This window comes from Grammomys surdaster, unplaced genomic scaffold (assembly GCF_004785775.1).
Source record: "Grammomys surdaster isolate TR1022 unplaced genomic scaffold, NIH_TR_1.0 126198, whole genome shotgun sequence".
NCBI lineage: Eukaryota > Metazoa > Chordata > Mammalia > Rodentia > Muridae > Grammomys > Grammomys surdaster.
The window spans coordinates 155,154-170,713 of record NW_021621003.1 but is presented as its reverse complement, the minus strand read 5'-3'; the positions used below and the strand labels follow the sequence as shown (position 1 = coordinate 170,713).

The 15,560-nt window shown below is 41.2% G+C and overlaps 1 protein-coding gene across 1 annotated transcript; it reads left to right on the top strand.

Moving 5' to 3' along the window:
* Positions 1-33: 33 nt before the first annotated feature.
* LOC114613304 (toll-like receptor 11) lies at positions 34-5,197 on the top strand. The gene is made up of 2 exons (XM_028758566.1): positions 34-213; positions 2,083-5,197. The coding sequence occupies exons 1-2, from the start codon at positions 204-206 to the stop codon at positions 4,857-4,859; spliced, it is 2,787 nt and encodes a 928-aa protein (XP_028614399.1). The 5' UTR covers positions 34-203; the 3' UTR covers positions 4,860-5,197.
* Positions 5,198-15,560: the final 10,363 nt, after the last annotated feature.

Below are 15,560 nucleotides of genomic sequence, written 5' to 3'. Positions count from 1 at the left end.
AAGAAAAATCATGCTCCACCTTTCCTAAAATGAACTAAGCACTCTCTTTCTCTCTCTTCCCTAGAACTTCCCACCTATCACCAATAACATTTCTGTGCAGCAGAGCAGGAGCCATCCTGGAGGGAAGAGAAAGGTTTTCTTCTTTGGCTATGGGAGATGAAAAAGAACTCCTCCTGAGAACATAAATTTATCTGCACCACTCCATGCTGGAAGGTAAGAAATGCTGTCTTAATAACAGGATTTTCTGAGCAAGGCAGATGAGCATTATTGACACCAGCAGGGAAGAAGGCAAACCACTAAGCATCTACCTCTCTTGAGAGAGAGCCAAAGATCAAGGCCATTGGTGACCAGGAAGAATCTGGGGACAGTTGAACTAAGGGTCCCCATAGTTTAGGTGACCACGAGAGACTCCGTAGTTCTTGAACAATCTATATATGTCTTTCAGGGTTATATTAAACCTGATATCTTGAGACAGAAGTTGCTATCATACCCATACTTCTATAGTGCCAGGGTCTCGGTACCAAGGTCACTGTGTCTCCTTGATCTGAGATCTATTCTAGTCCCTGAATTCATCCTAGGTAAACTGAAAAGGGAAAAGAAAGTTTAAATTGCTATTGTACACTATTTGATACTTCAAGGCTAGGAAGGAAGGAAGGAAGGAAGGAAGGGAGGGAGGGAGGGAGGGAGGGAGGGAGGGAGGGAGGGAGGGAAGAAAGGAGAAAAGGAAAAGAAAAGAGAAGAAAAGAAAAGAAAGAAAAGAAAGGAAAGGAAAAGAAAAGAACACCCTTTGCTGTAGAAAGATGGATAAGATCAACAAAGAGCATCTACAATGAGGTCATGCCTTTTAGAAGATGAAGTCTCAGACTCTTCTCTGGCTCCTCTGAACTTCAGTGGAATCTGAGGCTCAGGAGGGAGAGAGAGAGGGGGGGGAAGGGGAGGGAAAGGGAGGGGAGGGGGAGACGGAGACAGAGATACAGAGAGAGACAGAGAGACAGAAAGACAGAGACAGAGAGAGACAGAGAGACAGAGAGACAGAGAAAGGCCCTTGGACACAATATACTTACATACCTCTAGAGTCAGTGTGTTATCACACAGGAGAAATAGTGACCAAAGTAAAGTAGAGAAGTCCATGGCATTTCATGGTAAATCCTCTGCACAAGGGCATGAGCTACTGAATAGGATGGTGCCCTTTACTTGTGACTAACTGGTGCCTGTAATCCCCAGAACAACTGACTACTCTCCTGTCTCTTCCAAACCTTTCAGGGACTTTCATGACCACCACAATTTAACAGTGGTCACTCAGAGGCCTCTCTCCATGAGAGAAGAGACACAAATAATGAGAACACAGCCAACTCACCATTACTACCAGTAGTGCTAGGCTCTAGGCTCAAAAATATCAAGACATTATTTCCTTTGTTTTTTATTAGCCTACTTTCTTTATTTCCTGTGAATATTTTACCTGAACTATCTTTGAATATTGTCTCCCTGAACTCAACCCTAAAATCTACCTGAAAGGTTTCCTTAGTTCTGTCTGGGAACATTTATGTCAGACCACTAATCCTGGTAGGAAAAGTATTGACTATAGTCTCACATCTGACACTTTCTGCTTCTTTGACTAAGACATAATTTAGTTTCATGGCCTGATTAGTAAAGAAGGACTAGAGTCCACCATTGTCACATGGCTAAGAATTTTCTTCATATGTAAATGTGTCAGTAGCATGATTCCCCTTTCCAGTGTACTCTCCAATGAACAAGTCAGTTTTCTGCCTTGTTTTGGATGATGGCTTCCTCCATAGCCTGAGCCAGTTATCCCCAGCAGAGAGATTGGAATATCACAGGCTTTTATGAGTCTCCTGTTGCCCTATGATTCTGTTTCCTCTGGTTTCCTACCTGTTTGGAGTCACACATCAGTGGCCACAACTTGACTCTGTAACTTGGTAAATGTGTCACTAATATCTTGATTAGAGGAATAGTTCCCAATATATCCCTAAATCCCAAGGATGTTAAGCATATTAGAAGGCCCAGGCTGGGATTGCTCATCACTATAAGTTGTTACCACATTCTTTCCCTCTCTTCTTCTAGAATCAATTCCAAGGATGGAAAGACATCAATTCTGCTCTGTTCTCATTCTGATACTATTGACTTTGTTGAGCCTTAACTTGACTGGCTGGGCATGGACCATCCCTGGTTGCATCATAGCAGACAGCTTGCTATTTCCTAACCTTTCCTACTACATCCCATTCTGTACCTTGGCCCCAGGACTGCACCTTTTGGCATCTTGTTCCAATGTTAAAAACATAAGTCAGACACTAGAAAGAGTGTCCAGAAATACAGAGGTACTCTGCCTACAGGGCATGGTTCCTACTCTGCCAGCTAATGCCTTTGATCGCTTCCGCTCCCTACAGCTTCTAAGGCTGCAATTGGGTACAACCAACATCACATCTAGGACTTTTCAAGGACTGGACCAGCTACAGTATCTTTTTTTTGAGCATCATGGTCCCTGTTGCCTACGTTTATTCCTCCCTCCAAATTGTTTAGAGTCTCTCAGATCCCTTAGACATCTTTCCTTTCAAGGATACTGCCTGACTTATAGCCAAAGCATCTACTTGCCAACTAGTCTTAGGCATCTAACCATGAGGAACAGCTGTCTGACAAAGTTGCAGGAACTTCAAAGGCTCTTCCCAGATCTTCTGCTGAGTGCCTCTTCTACACCCAATACCAAACCAAGGACACCCTTTCTAGAGATGCTGGATTTATCTTACAACCTTCAGCTGAAGCAGGCAGGTGACTTGTATGGCCTCACACTCCATTCCCTAATATTGGATGGCACCCCACTAAGAGCACTTGATCTCACAAACACAGGACTGCTCCACTTGCACTTCCTCTCCCTTGTGGGTACAGGTATAGAAAAACTGTCTGCAAATGGGACTGGCTTCTCTGAGCTTCGTGCACTTGATCTTGGAAAGAACCAAATCCAGAACATCTTGGAAAATGGAGATCTCCCAGGTTACAAAGCCCTGGAATTCCTTAGCCTTCATGATAACCATCTGCAGTCACTTCCCATCAGGTTCCTACATTCTCTACCCCAACTTCAGAAGCTCAACCTATCTATGAATAAGCTTGGCCCAATCTTGGAGCTTCCAGAAGGACTGTTTAGCACAAACTTAAAGGTGCTAGATCTGTCCCACAATCAACTCTGTGATGTACCCCATGGGGCTTTCTCCTTTCTTTCACAGCTCCAGGAGCTCTGGCTGAGTGGCAATAACATCTCTAGTTTATCAAATGAGAGCCTGCAGGGACTGAGGTGGCTGAGGACACTAGACTTGAGTTGGAATCAAATTAAAGTACTCAAACCAGGCTGGCTCTCTCATCTTCCCGCTCTGACTACCTTGAACCTTCTGGGCACCTACTTAGAGCATATCTCAGGCACACAACTTCAGGGTCCCAAGATGCTAAGACATCTAAAATTGGGTTCTGTTTTAATGCTGGACATATATCCTCCCTGGCTCCCAAATCTCCTCAGCTTAGAAATAAAAGCAGAAGCATGTATTCAGTTTATGGTTCCCAGTGGAGAGCCATTCCTATTCTTGGAGAACCTTACCTTAGAGACTTCATATCTATTACTGAAACCAGACAATACCACAATTCACTTTCCCTCCCTGCGCCGCCTCACCTTGCGTGGCTACAGCCTCACCTTCTCAATCAATCAACTGCAGAGATTCTTCTCACAACAGCTTCCTCTCCTAGAGCACTTCTTTATCTGGTGTGAAAACAGCAATGCGGTAGACCTCCATCTATTTGGGATGCCCAGGCTGCGTGTGCTAGAGCTGGGGTACCTTAACTTTTTCTCTGAGTCAAGTACTATGAAGCTAGAGATGCTACTGAAAGAGGTGCCTCAGTTACAGGTGCTAGCATTGAGCCACCTGAATCTCAGGAACCTGTCTGTGTCCAGTTTTAAGGGCTTGCGGGACCTCAAACTGCTGCTGCTCAACTCTGAAAGGGCCCTGGAGATTAACAGCAACCTCCAGGAGTTAATTCCCCAGATACCTCAGTACGTTTATTTCTCGGATGTCACCTTTACCTGCCAGTGTGAAACTTCCTGGCTGGAGTCTTGGGCTACACGGGCCCCAAACACTTTTGTTTATGGGCTGGACAAATCCGTCTGCATGGCTAATGCCTCTGACTACTCCAAAACTCTACTGTTCTCCTTCCTTGCAACTAATTGTCCACATGGCACTGAGTTTTGGGGCTTTCTCACCAGTTTCACTCTGCTGCTTCTTCTGATTATCCTTCCTCTGATTAGCTGTCATAAATGGTCCTGGCTTCGTCACCTCTGGAGGATCTTTCACACTTGTTGGTGGAAATTAGGTGGACATAGACTCAGAGGCAAATTCAACTATGATGTCTTTATATCCTATTGTGAGGCAGACCAAGCTTGGGTCCTGGAAGAACTGGTTCCAGTTTTGGAGAAAGCCCCTCCTGAAGGTGATGGCTTGAGGTTGTGCCTCCCTGCTAGGGACTTTGAGATTGGAAATGACAGGATGGAATCCATGATTGCCAGCATGGGCAAAAGCAGAGCCACCCTCTGTGTGCTCACCCACCAGGCCTTAGCCAGCCCCTGGTGCAATTTAGAGTTAAGACTGGCCACTTATCACTTGGTAGCCAGGCCTGGGACCACTCGCCTCCTGCTACTGTTTCTGGAGCCCCTTGATAGGCAGAAGCTCCATAGTTACCACCGCCTCTCCCGATGGCTCCAGAAGGAGGACTATTTTGATTTGTCCCAAGGGAAAATGGAGTGGAATACTTTCTGTGAGCAACTGAAGAGACAGCTCAGAAAAGCTGGACAAGAAAGAGATTAAGGGTTGTCCGAAATGCTGCTGTGAAGAAGATCCTGTTAGCAACAGAGGGAATGCTTCCTTATCACTAGAGCATGGGCTAACCAAGGGGACAAAATGATATATTTCAAATGCTATATTAAATCCCACTGGGAGGGAAGTCTTTTAAAACACTGGAAAACATTCATTCAGAAGGGGAAAATATTCATTCAGAAAACAATTCTGTTATGTCTCAGTGTGTTCCAAAACGAGATATTGCTGACCACCCAAGACATGTATCCACTGTGGTTTGTGCAATCCTGTGTACGTTTTTCCAAAATTTTTCAAAATAAATCTATCCTGCCACTATTATGTGAAAAATATTCCCTTGTTTGGTAAAATGTTGTGCAATTCTAGATATGTGGAGAATCGATGAGTCATTTGAGTTGAAATGGTGTTTTCAGTTCATCCAGCATCCAGTAGGCAGGTTCCTCTAACTCAAGTTTCTCACACTTAGAGCATTATGTGAGTCAGATCTGTTGTTTTAACGTGTATTTTTCAAGGGGAACTGAAATCTGCACAGGCAAAATCTGCACAGGACTTAGATCCCTGGCTCAGATCACACATTATCTGTCTCTGATCTCACTCTTCTTCTGCTATCAAATTTTATTGTGCTTTAGCTTCGAATAAATGGCAAAAGTAGGGTACTCTCACTTTCTTCTCACAGATTCAAAGAAATTTTGCTAAAATTATAAATTCCAAATAGAAGTACAATTACAAAAATGGAATGCCATTCACAAACTAAGTCCCAGGTTTCTGGCATGAAAGTGACCAGATGTTATTACACAAATAATATTGTCTTGTCTCAGGACTATTTAGTAATATGGAAAAAAGACAATAGAATATTAAATAACACTATCGACAAATGGCATATACATCGATATTTGAAAACTGGCTGTGTATGTATATAACCTGGATATAAATGAAGTATGAAGAAGAGGAAGACTAGAAATGCATAACATAAAGGGACCTAGAACAGCTCTGCAAGCTATTAAAACTTCTTTACACTTTCCTGCTAGGTGTTTGTTTGTTTGTTTGGCTTTTTTTTAATTAGAAACTTTATTTACATTTCAGATGTTACCCCCTACCCCATTTCTCCCCCTGCCCAGGAACTCTCTATTCCATCCTCCCTCTTCCTTCTTCTATGAGGATGTGCCCCCACAAACCCCCGACTCTCACCTCCCCATCCTCGAATTCCCACACACACGGTGCCCAACCTTCATGGGGCCAAGGATCTCCTCTGCCACTTATGCCCAACAAGGCCATCCTCCACTACATATAGAGCTGGAGCCATGGGTCCCTCCCTATGTGCTCCCAGGTTGGTGGTTTAGACCCTGGGAGCTCTGGTTGGTTGGTATTGTTGTTCTCCACATGGGGCCGCAAACACTTTCAGCTCCTTCAGTCTTCACTCTAACTCCTCCATTGGGATCCCCCTGATCAGATCAATGGTTAGCTGTGAGCATCTGCCTCTGAATATGTCAGACTCTGGCAGATCTCCAAGGAGACAGCTATATCAGGCTCCTGTCAGCATGTACTTCCTGACATCCACATCAGCATCTATCTTTGGTGACTACACATGATATGGAGGTACAGAGCTAAACAGAATTCTCAACTGAGGAAACTCAAATGGCCGGGCAGCAACTAAAGAAATGTTCAACATCCTTAGTCATCAGGGAAATGTAAATCAAAACAACCCTGAGATTCCACCTCACACCAGTAAGAATGGCTAAGAACAAAAACTCAGGTGGTAGTAAATGCTGGCGAGGGTGTGGAAAAAGAGGAATACTTCTCCATTGTTGGTGGGATTGCAAGATGGTGTAACTACCCTGCTAGGTTTTAATAAGCATGTATCATTTTATGATAACAATAAACCATCTTTCAAGAATAATAAAACACTTTGGACCAAAAAGATAGCTTGGGAAGTAAAGGTGCTAGCCAACAAGCCTAATGACCTGAGTTAAATCCCTGAAACATACACAATAGAAGGAGAGAATCAACTCTTACATGCTGTTTTCTCACCTCCACATGGCATGCAGGTCTATATATACACAATAAATAAATAAATAAATAAATAAATAAATAAATGTAATAAAAACATTTTTATTTTATTTTATTCTTATAGAATCGGTGATTCTTTTTCTTTTAATTATTTTGCTTATTTACATTTGAAATGCTATCCCTCTTCCCAGACCCTGTCCATGAGCCTCCACCCTATTTTCCCTCCCCTTAGCCTCAAGAGGGTACTCCCCACCCACCCACCCACCCACCCACTCCCACCTCACCCACCCTCTCCCACCTCACCTACCCACTCCCACCTCACCCGTATAGCATCCTCTTTCTCTGGAGCATCGACCCTTCACAGGACTAAGTGCATCCCCTTTCACTGAGGTCAGACAAGGCAGTCCTCTGCTACATAGGTAGCAGGAGCCTCAAACTAGCCCATGTATGCTCTTTGGTCTCCAGGAGTTCTGAGGGGTCTAGTAAGTTGATAGGTTAGTTGATACTGTTCTTCATCCTATGGGACTGTAATCCCCTTCAGTTTCTTCAGTCCTTCCCCTTATTTTTCCATAGAGATCCCTGTGCTCAGTCCCAATGGTTGGCTGTAAGCATTTGCATTTATTTATTTATTTATTTATTTATTTATTCAATTTACATCCAGATCACAGATCACAGACTCCTTCCCTCCTCTCTCTCAGTTCCATATTCCCATCTCCTTTCCCTCATTCCCCCTCCCCTTCTCATCAGAGAAGGGGGTGTCCCCTATGGTACCAAGCCCCACCCCCTACCTCCCACCCCCAGCAAATCATGTCACATAGGACAAAGTACATCTTCTCCCACTGAGGCCAGACAATGCAGCCCAGCTAGCGGAAAAGGATCCAAAGGCAAGCAACAGAGTTCGAATCAGAAAGAGCCCCATGTGATGTCAGTTGAGTTTTTAATCTTAACCATTCTAACAGGTGTAACATAGAGTCTCAAAGTTGTTCTGATTTGCATATTCCCAAGAGTTAAGGATGTTGAACATTTCTTTTAGTGCTTCTTGGCCATTTGAGATTCCTCTGTCGAGAATTTTCTGTTAAGCTCTGTATCCCATTTTTAATTTGCCTTGTAAATCATCATGATTAATGCACATGTGAAGGTACGGAGGCTGAGGCATCCTGCACAGTGCCTGCACAGGTCTTCACCAGATGGGGTTCTATAACGGAAAGAGGTGGACACATGCCACCACTCACACCCCACCCCTGCCTAACTCAGGATCAATGTACAATTTTAAACCATTTAAAAATAAAAATTTATTTTTCTCCAAGGAAGTCTCACTGGAAAAACTGCTCTTAAGGGTAGGTCGCATGTCCAGCAGTAGACATCCAACAGAAAACAAAGTCAGTGGTATCTTTGGAGATTTATTGTCTTGTCATTGTCTTACCACGTCACATCAGAGCCTTTTCTTTTAAAAAAAAATCGTATTGTTTTTATTTTTATTTACATGTAATTTTTCTTCTTTCATTTTGTTCTGTAGGTCGTTTGTGTATATATTATGGCTTCCAGTTTAGTGCTTTTATCGAATTCTTGACAAACAAGTGCATCTCTGTTTCTTGTGTCTTCTCTTGGGATCCTATCCTTCTCATTTGTTTTGTACAATTCCGATGGGTTAGTTTTTGCTTTATTTTATTTTATTATTTTATTTTATTTTATTTTTATCCCTTAGAAGCCTGTTTGTTTTCTAATGAGAAAAGGGGTGGGAGTGAATCTAGATTCGAGAGTCTATGGGAAGGAACTGGGAGGAATTCCTTGTCTTACAGAAACTATAGCCAGGATTTAAATGAGGGGAAAAAATCTATTTTCTATTAGAGGTAAAAATAAAAATGACACAAATATGAAAGATAGTAGTGAGGGGGCTTCAGATTGGTTGGAAGGAAGAAAGGGGAGGGAGAAATGATACAATTAATTATAGTCTCAATTTTTAAAAGTTATGCAATACTTTCATAAAAACAAAATACAAATAACCAAAATAGAAAAAGCTATAGTTCCTCATATAAATAGACCCAAGGAGAGATATCATATGATTATCTCAATAGTTATAGAGAATTCCTTTAACAAAAACTGGTTACTCTTCATGATAAAATACTAAGAGAAACAAAGGATATAAAAGACATATCTTCACAGGATAAAGGCTGTGTATGAGAAACTAGTAACCAACACCTTGTAGGGCAGTTCATAACTACCTTTAAGTCTAGCTCTAGAGGATCCAATGTCCTCTTCTGATCTCCACAGGTACCTACATGTGCATGTGTTTGCTCATACACACAGAGAAAAATTCACATGAATAGTAATAGTTATTTTTAACAACATAGAAAATACTTTCTAAATAAGACTCTGATTGCTCAGGAAATGAAGCAAAAACACCTGAAATCAGACCTCATGAAATTAAAAATTCACAAACAAAGGAAGAAGCAACCCACAGAATTGGAAGAAACCTTTGCCAGCTACACATTTGACAGAAGATTAATATCTAGAACATATAAAAGGAGTTCAAAACCCTAAAGATCCAGAAAAATAACCCAATTTTTAAAATTGGGCAAAGGAAACAAAGTTCTTCAAAGAAGAAATAAAAATAGCTAATAAATATTTTTAAGTGCCAAGCATTAGCTATGAGAAAAATGCAAATTAAAATTACTTTAAGATTTTCATCTCCTTAGTTAGAATGGCTATTATCAAGAAAATGAATAACTGAGCTGGCAAGGATAATGGGGAGAGGGCAATCCTTATTTACTGTTAGTGGAAGAGGAGTATAAAGTGGTGCAGCCACTGTACAAATAGGTTTTGAGGTTTCTCAAAAAGCTAATACTCATCTGCCATATGACTCCAATATAGCACTTCTAGGCATATACCTGCGCACACACACACACACACACACACACACAGAATGAGAGAGAGAGAGAGAGAGAGAGAGAGAGAGATTGAGAGAGAGAGATCATTGCTGTTCTAGTCATAATAGCTAGGCAATGTCACCAACCTAGAAATCTATCAACTAATAGTTGGATAGGATATTCATCTGTCACTTATTCTCCACACCTGTGCAACAATATCTCCATTCCACATGGTTCAGTGGAAAGAAAGACTTATCTATTTAAGGGTAAGAGCAGGACATACATAAACATAAACAAAAAGCAATTTAGTATTATATAAATTTAGCTAAAAAACAGGTTTTGGTTCCTCCTAGGGCCTATGATCTCCCCCACCATGTTCCAATCCAATGGCCCTACTTAAATGGGTCAGAAGACAAATTTAAAGTAATGGATCTAAACACAACTAGTATGAAGGAGATTGATAAATGGAGAACAGAAAGTCATCAACAGTCTTACCTAGTCACAAACCCTGTACTTTCTAGGTGAGATAAACTCACTTGTGCAATAGTGGTGTGATTACTGGAGAGCTAACTAATTACTTTCTTGTTGGATTTGAGGCCCACACTTACTGTAAACCTGATTAAAACATGTCTTGAGAGGTCATAGGTCCTTCATTAAATCTTCTATTGTTTTGATAATGGATATGGTATCAAACATACTTTAAGTATATATGATTGTATATGAGTTAGTGTTGCTCTCAGCTAATTTCACAAGAAATTCCTCTTCGTGGAGAATGCGAGCAAATACAGAGACTCGGAGCTGCTCAAAGTTTTGAGAGTAAGCAGTTGTTGAATGCTCAACCATAAACAGGACATCTGTATCATCCCTTCAGGGTTCTAGGACCATTGTAGAATAGGGGCCATAAAGAATGTAAGGCTGGAAGACAAGGAGTGCTGTGAAATGCTGTGTATAACGTGGCCACTGAAATTATGACCCCATGACAAAAATATTGGCACAAGATTGGGCCATGCAATGTTTTATCCTGGAAGAAAGAAGGAAGGAGCTCATGAGGTGCCACTCTTGGCTGAGTATTTATTGACAGTTGATGGTTGCTAAGGAGAGATCATCTTTTATTTCAGAAGTGTTGCATTGGTAGGGTGTACATGCTCCAGTAAATAACCTACTATCCATCCCCAGGAAAATGCAGTGGGTCAGACAAAGTCATAAAAGTAATTTGAAAGAAGAATGGTTATTAAAAGTGGATAGGCAATAAGAGAGGTTAATGAAGTTGACAATGGTCACAATCAATTGTGTACCGGTATGATACTGTGAAAAAAAGTGTTGAATGAATTCTGACATATTCAAAATATTTATTAAACCTAGATGACATCATTTATTAATAAGTCAATGACTTGAAAATGAAGTGCAATCTGCTGGCTAGAAAAGAAGAAATATTCATGTTCAAAAACAATAGCCGGGTAGTGGTGGCTCATACCTTTAATCCCAGCACTTGGGAGGCAGAGGCAGGTAGATTTCTGAGTTCGAGGCCAGCCTGGTCTACAGAGTTCCAGGACAGCCAGGGCTACACAGAGAAACCCTGTCTGGAAAATCAAAAAAAAAAATTATTCTTAAAACCAATTAAAATCCACTAATATATCACCAATGATCATAAGTCAGAAAATGAGAACTACAAAGAGAGAAAAATAAAGAAAAGGAAAGAGGACGGTCTGTAGAAATTATGTTACTAGAAACCTCAAGAGTCCACCAGATTTGATGATGTTATCACTAAAGAAATCAGGGGGTTTTTTTTGTTTGTTTGTTTGTTTGTTTGTTTAAGGTTCTTAGTCTGGTTGATAAAAGAGTTTAAGAACAGACCATTAAAAGAAGAAAAATGAAAATTCTATTATAGTTTAAAAGAAAATACATAGGAAAGGCAAGCAGTAAATCTCAGCAGCTGCCTGAGAGAGGAAGATGGAGGGGTGGAACGTAGGGAGGAAATGCCCTTTTAGTTAGGCCAGCATGTTCAGCTGTAGAGGCAAACAAACAGTCAAATTCAGACAAATGGCCATGGCAAAAAGAACAGACAGCTTCAGAAGAAGAGTGAGGAACTGTGTTAGGGAAAGTGTGATTCAAAATGACAGAAGGAAGACAAGACAAAGCTGTGTTTCTCTGAGTAGCTCAGCAATGCAGGCAGACTTAATAAAGCTGTGTGCTGTGGCTTGCTATGTGACTACACTGAGGACAGGGCTCTCTGGGAAGGAAAAGTACATTGTCTCATTAGGGAAATAATTACCCATCCCATCCCCTTAGGATGGTGTAGGGAGAATCAGTCTTCCTGGGATGATTCCTTAGCGGGGTAATTGTCTGATCCAACTGGATTAACCCTTAAGAGAGTTGATGGTAGCACATCTCTACTAACAGATTTCACTCTTTGGGTAGGAGGAAATAATGTAAAAATTACATATGAAATACCCCATTATCCAAATCAGTTAATGAGATGAGCAGACAGTTAAAACAGAGATGGCCAGTAAGTATGTTTTTTAAATGCTCACCATCCTTAGCCATCAGGGAAAAACAAATTAAAATCATTTGGAGATCTCGTCTTACCCAGTCAGAATGGCTATCAAGAAAACGAATAACAAAATGCTAGCCAGGACATTATTAGTAGGAATATCACTTACTTTTCTGTTGCTGTGATAAAAAAGTATGATCAAGGTAACTTACAAAAGAAAGATTTAATTGCGTTTGCAGTTCCAGATGGTTAGAATCCATAGTGATGGAGCAAAGGCATGGTGGACAGAAGCTTGAGCAGCAGCTTAGAGCTTTCATTTTGATCCACAATAGGAGGCAGAGAGAGTGCACTAGGGATGGTGGGAGGCTTTAAGAACTCAATCCTGCCCCCTAGTGATACACATCTGCTCACAGGCCCACACTTCCTAATACCTTCCAAAAGGTCACCAACTGAGGAAAAAGTCCACAAATATACTTGGGGGTAGGGGAGGAAAAATTTTATGTAAGTTTGAGAGAGAAAAAAGAAAGAAACCAACAACAAGAAGAGCAAGCTGTTTGAAATAGAAAGCTGGAAAAGAGAAAGCCATACTACTTGAATCAGACTGGAATGTTCAGCAAGCAATAACATAGTAGGATGGGAGAGGGGCTTCAGTAAATAGTGAAAAGGTCCAGAGTACCATGTAAATCATATGTAGCCTTTAGCCTCTACAAAGAAAAAGATTGGGGGTGGGGGAAGACAGAAAAAGAACAAAACAAAAGTTATATGTTTTGAGTTCTGTCTTAACATTCTATTGCTATGAAAAGACACCATGGCCAAGGCATTCTCATAAAAGAAAACATTTAATTGAAGACTTTCTTACAGTTTCAGAGGCTTAGCCAGTTATCATCAGGGGTGAGAGCATGGTGGGATGCAAGCAGATGCTGGAGAAGTAGTTGAGGGCTACATTCTGAGAAGAGAGAGAGAGAGAGAGAGAGAGAGAGAGAGAGAAACAGGGACAAACTGGGTCTGGCATGTGTTTTTCAAACTTCAAAGACCACCAACAGTGACACACTGCCTCCAACACCTCCTAATCTTTCTAATGTTTTCAAACATTTCCACTCCCTGGTGTCTAAGCATTCAAACCACAAGTTCTAAGAGATGATATTGCTTGAGAGAAGCAGATGGAAGAAGACTTCTGAAAACACAAAGTACTTTATCTTATTAAGGGGATAATTCTCCATCCTGTCTCCCTCTGGATAGTGGAAAATGTAAGATCTCTACCCGGGGCTAGAGATGAAACCTAGAACAAAGCCCAAGTACCTTCAACTTTTCATATGGCAACTTAAAATTCATAGACTAGTGAAGCTGATGCTTCTATTTCTACTTTTGTTTTTAAGTTTATGTGTGCACATACTTTGCTTTTATGTATGTCTGTGCACTACAATATGTGCCTCACAGAGGCCAGAAGAGGTTATCAGATCCCCTGGAACTAGAGTTATAGGTAATGGTGAGCCATCATATGCCTGCTGGGAATCAAACCCAACTCCTATGAAAGAGTAGCCAGTAACCAGTGTTCTTAACTGCTGAGCCATGTCTCCAGCCCCTGATGTTTACATATTTAATGTTACCCTGGAGAACAAAATTGGGCTTCAAAACTTTAATATCCTCAGGTAGTGATAAGTCCAATTTTCTGAAGAACCGCCAGACTGTTTTCCAGAGTGGTTGCACCATCTTGCAATCCCACCGACAATGGAGGAGTGTCCCTCTTTGCTCTAACATATAACAAGGACATATGCTCCACTATGTTCATAGCAGCTTTATTTATAATAGCCAGAAGCTGGAAAGAACCCAGATGTTCTTCAACATCTTTTAATCTTTCTAATGTTTTCATTATATAATATGTTCCTCTTCAACAGAGGAATGGATACAAAAAATGTGGTACATTTACACAATGGAATATTTCTCAACTATTAAAAACAATGAATTCGAGAAATTCTTAGGTAAATGGATGGAACTAGAAAATATCATCCTGAGTGACATAACCCAATCACAAAAGAACACACATGGCATTCACTCACTGACTATTGGAATTTAGCCCAGAAGCTTGAAATACCCAAGATTCAACTCACATACCACATGAAGCTCATGAAGAATGAAGACCAAATGGGGGTGCTTCAGTTCTTCTTAGAAGGAGTAACAAAATACTCAAGGGAACACTTTGGAGACAAAGTGTAGGACAGAAACTGAAGGAGGGGCTGTCTGCAGACCATTCCTGGGTATCTGTTCCATGTGCAGTCACCAAAGGTAGATGCTGATGTGGATGTCAGGAAATGCATGCTGACAGGAGCCTGATATAGCTGTCTCCTTAGAGGTCTGCAAGAGTCTGACATATTCAGAGACAGATGCTCACAGCTAACCATTGAACTGATCATGGGGTTCCCAATGGAGGAGTTAGAGTGAAGACTGAAGGAGCTGAAAGAGTTTGCGACCCCATGAGGAGAGCAACAATACCAACCAACCAGAGCCCCCAGGGTCTAAACCACCAGCCTGTGAGCACTTGGGGAGGGACATGGTTCCAGCTATATATGCAAGGGAGGATGGTCCTGTCAGGTATAAGTGGCAGAGGAGATCCTTGGTCCCATGAAGGCTGGTAGCCATATGTGGGGGAATTCAAGGGTGGGGAGGTAGGAGTGGGGGAGTATGTGGGGGCACATCCTCATAGAAGCAGGAGGAAGGTGAATGGGATAGAGGGTTCCTGGGCAAGAGGGGGAGAAATGGGGTAAGAGGAGAACATCTGAAATGCCAATAAAATATCCAATAAAAATAATTTTTAAAAAAAGAAAAGGAAAAAAACCTTTAATATCTGAAGGCTCCTACTCTAACAGTGCAGAAAAAGAGGAACCCCACCAACAGGAACAGAAACAAGTGAACTACTAAGGACCTCAGAATGAAAGTGAGACAAGGAATTGGTAGATTCCAACAATAGGTAGCTGGAGAAGAATGGAGGGATTTCCCAGTGGGATGATGCCTTGAAGTCACTCAGCAGGACCCTTTCAAACAAAATTCCATAACACAGACCAACATAAAATGCTACTTCTACTTCCTCAAATAGAACCGCCCCCCATTCTTATGTCAGATAGGTATTATTGAAAGATTTCTAAGTACCCTGACAGAACATTATCCATACTCCATTATCTTATGCATGACCTACAAGCTTTTACATCATGAACATACACTACCTTGCTTGTCTCAATGTACACACACACACATACACACATATATATTTATACATATGTACATATATATGTGTGTGTGTGTACATATACACACACACAAATATATATATATATA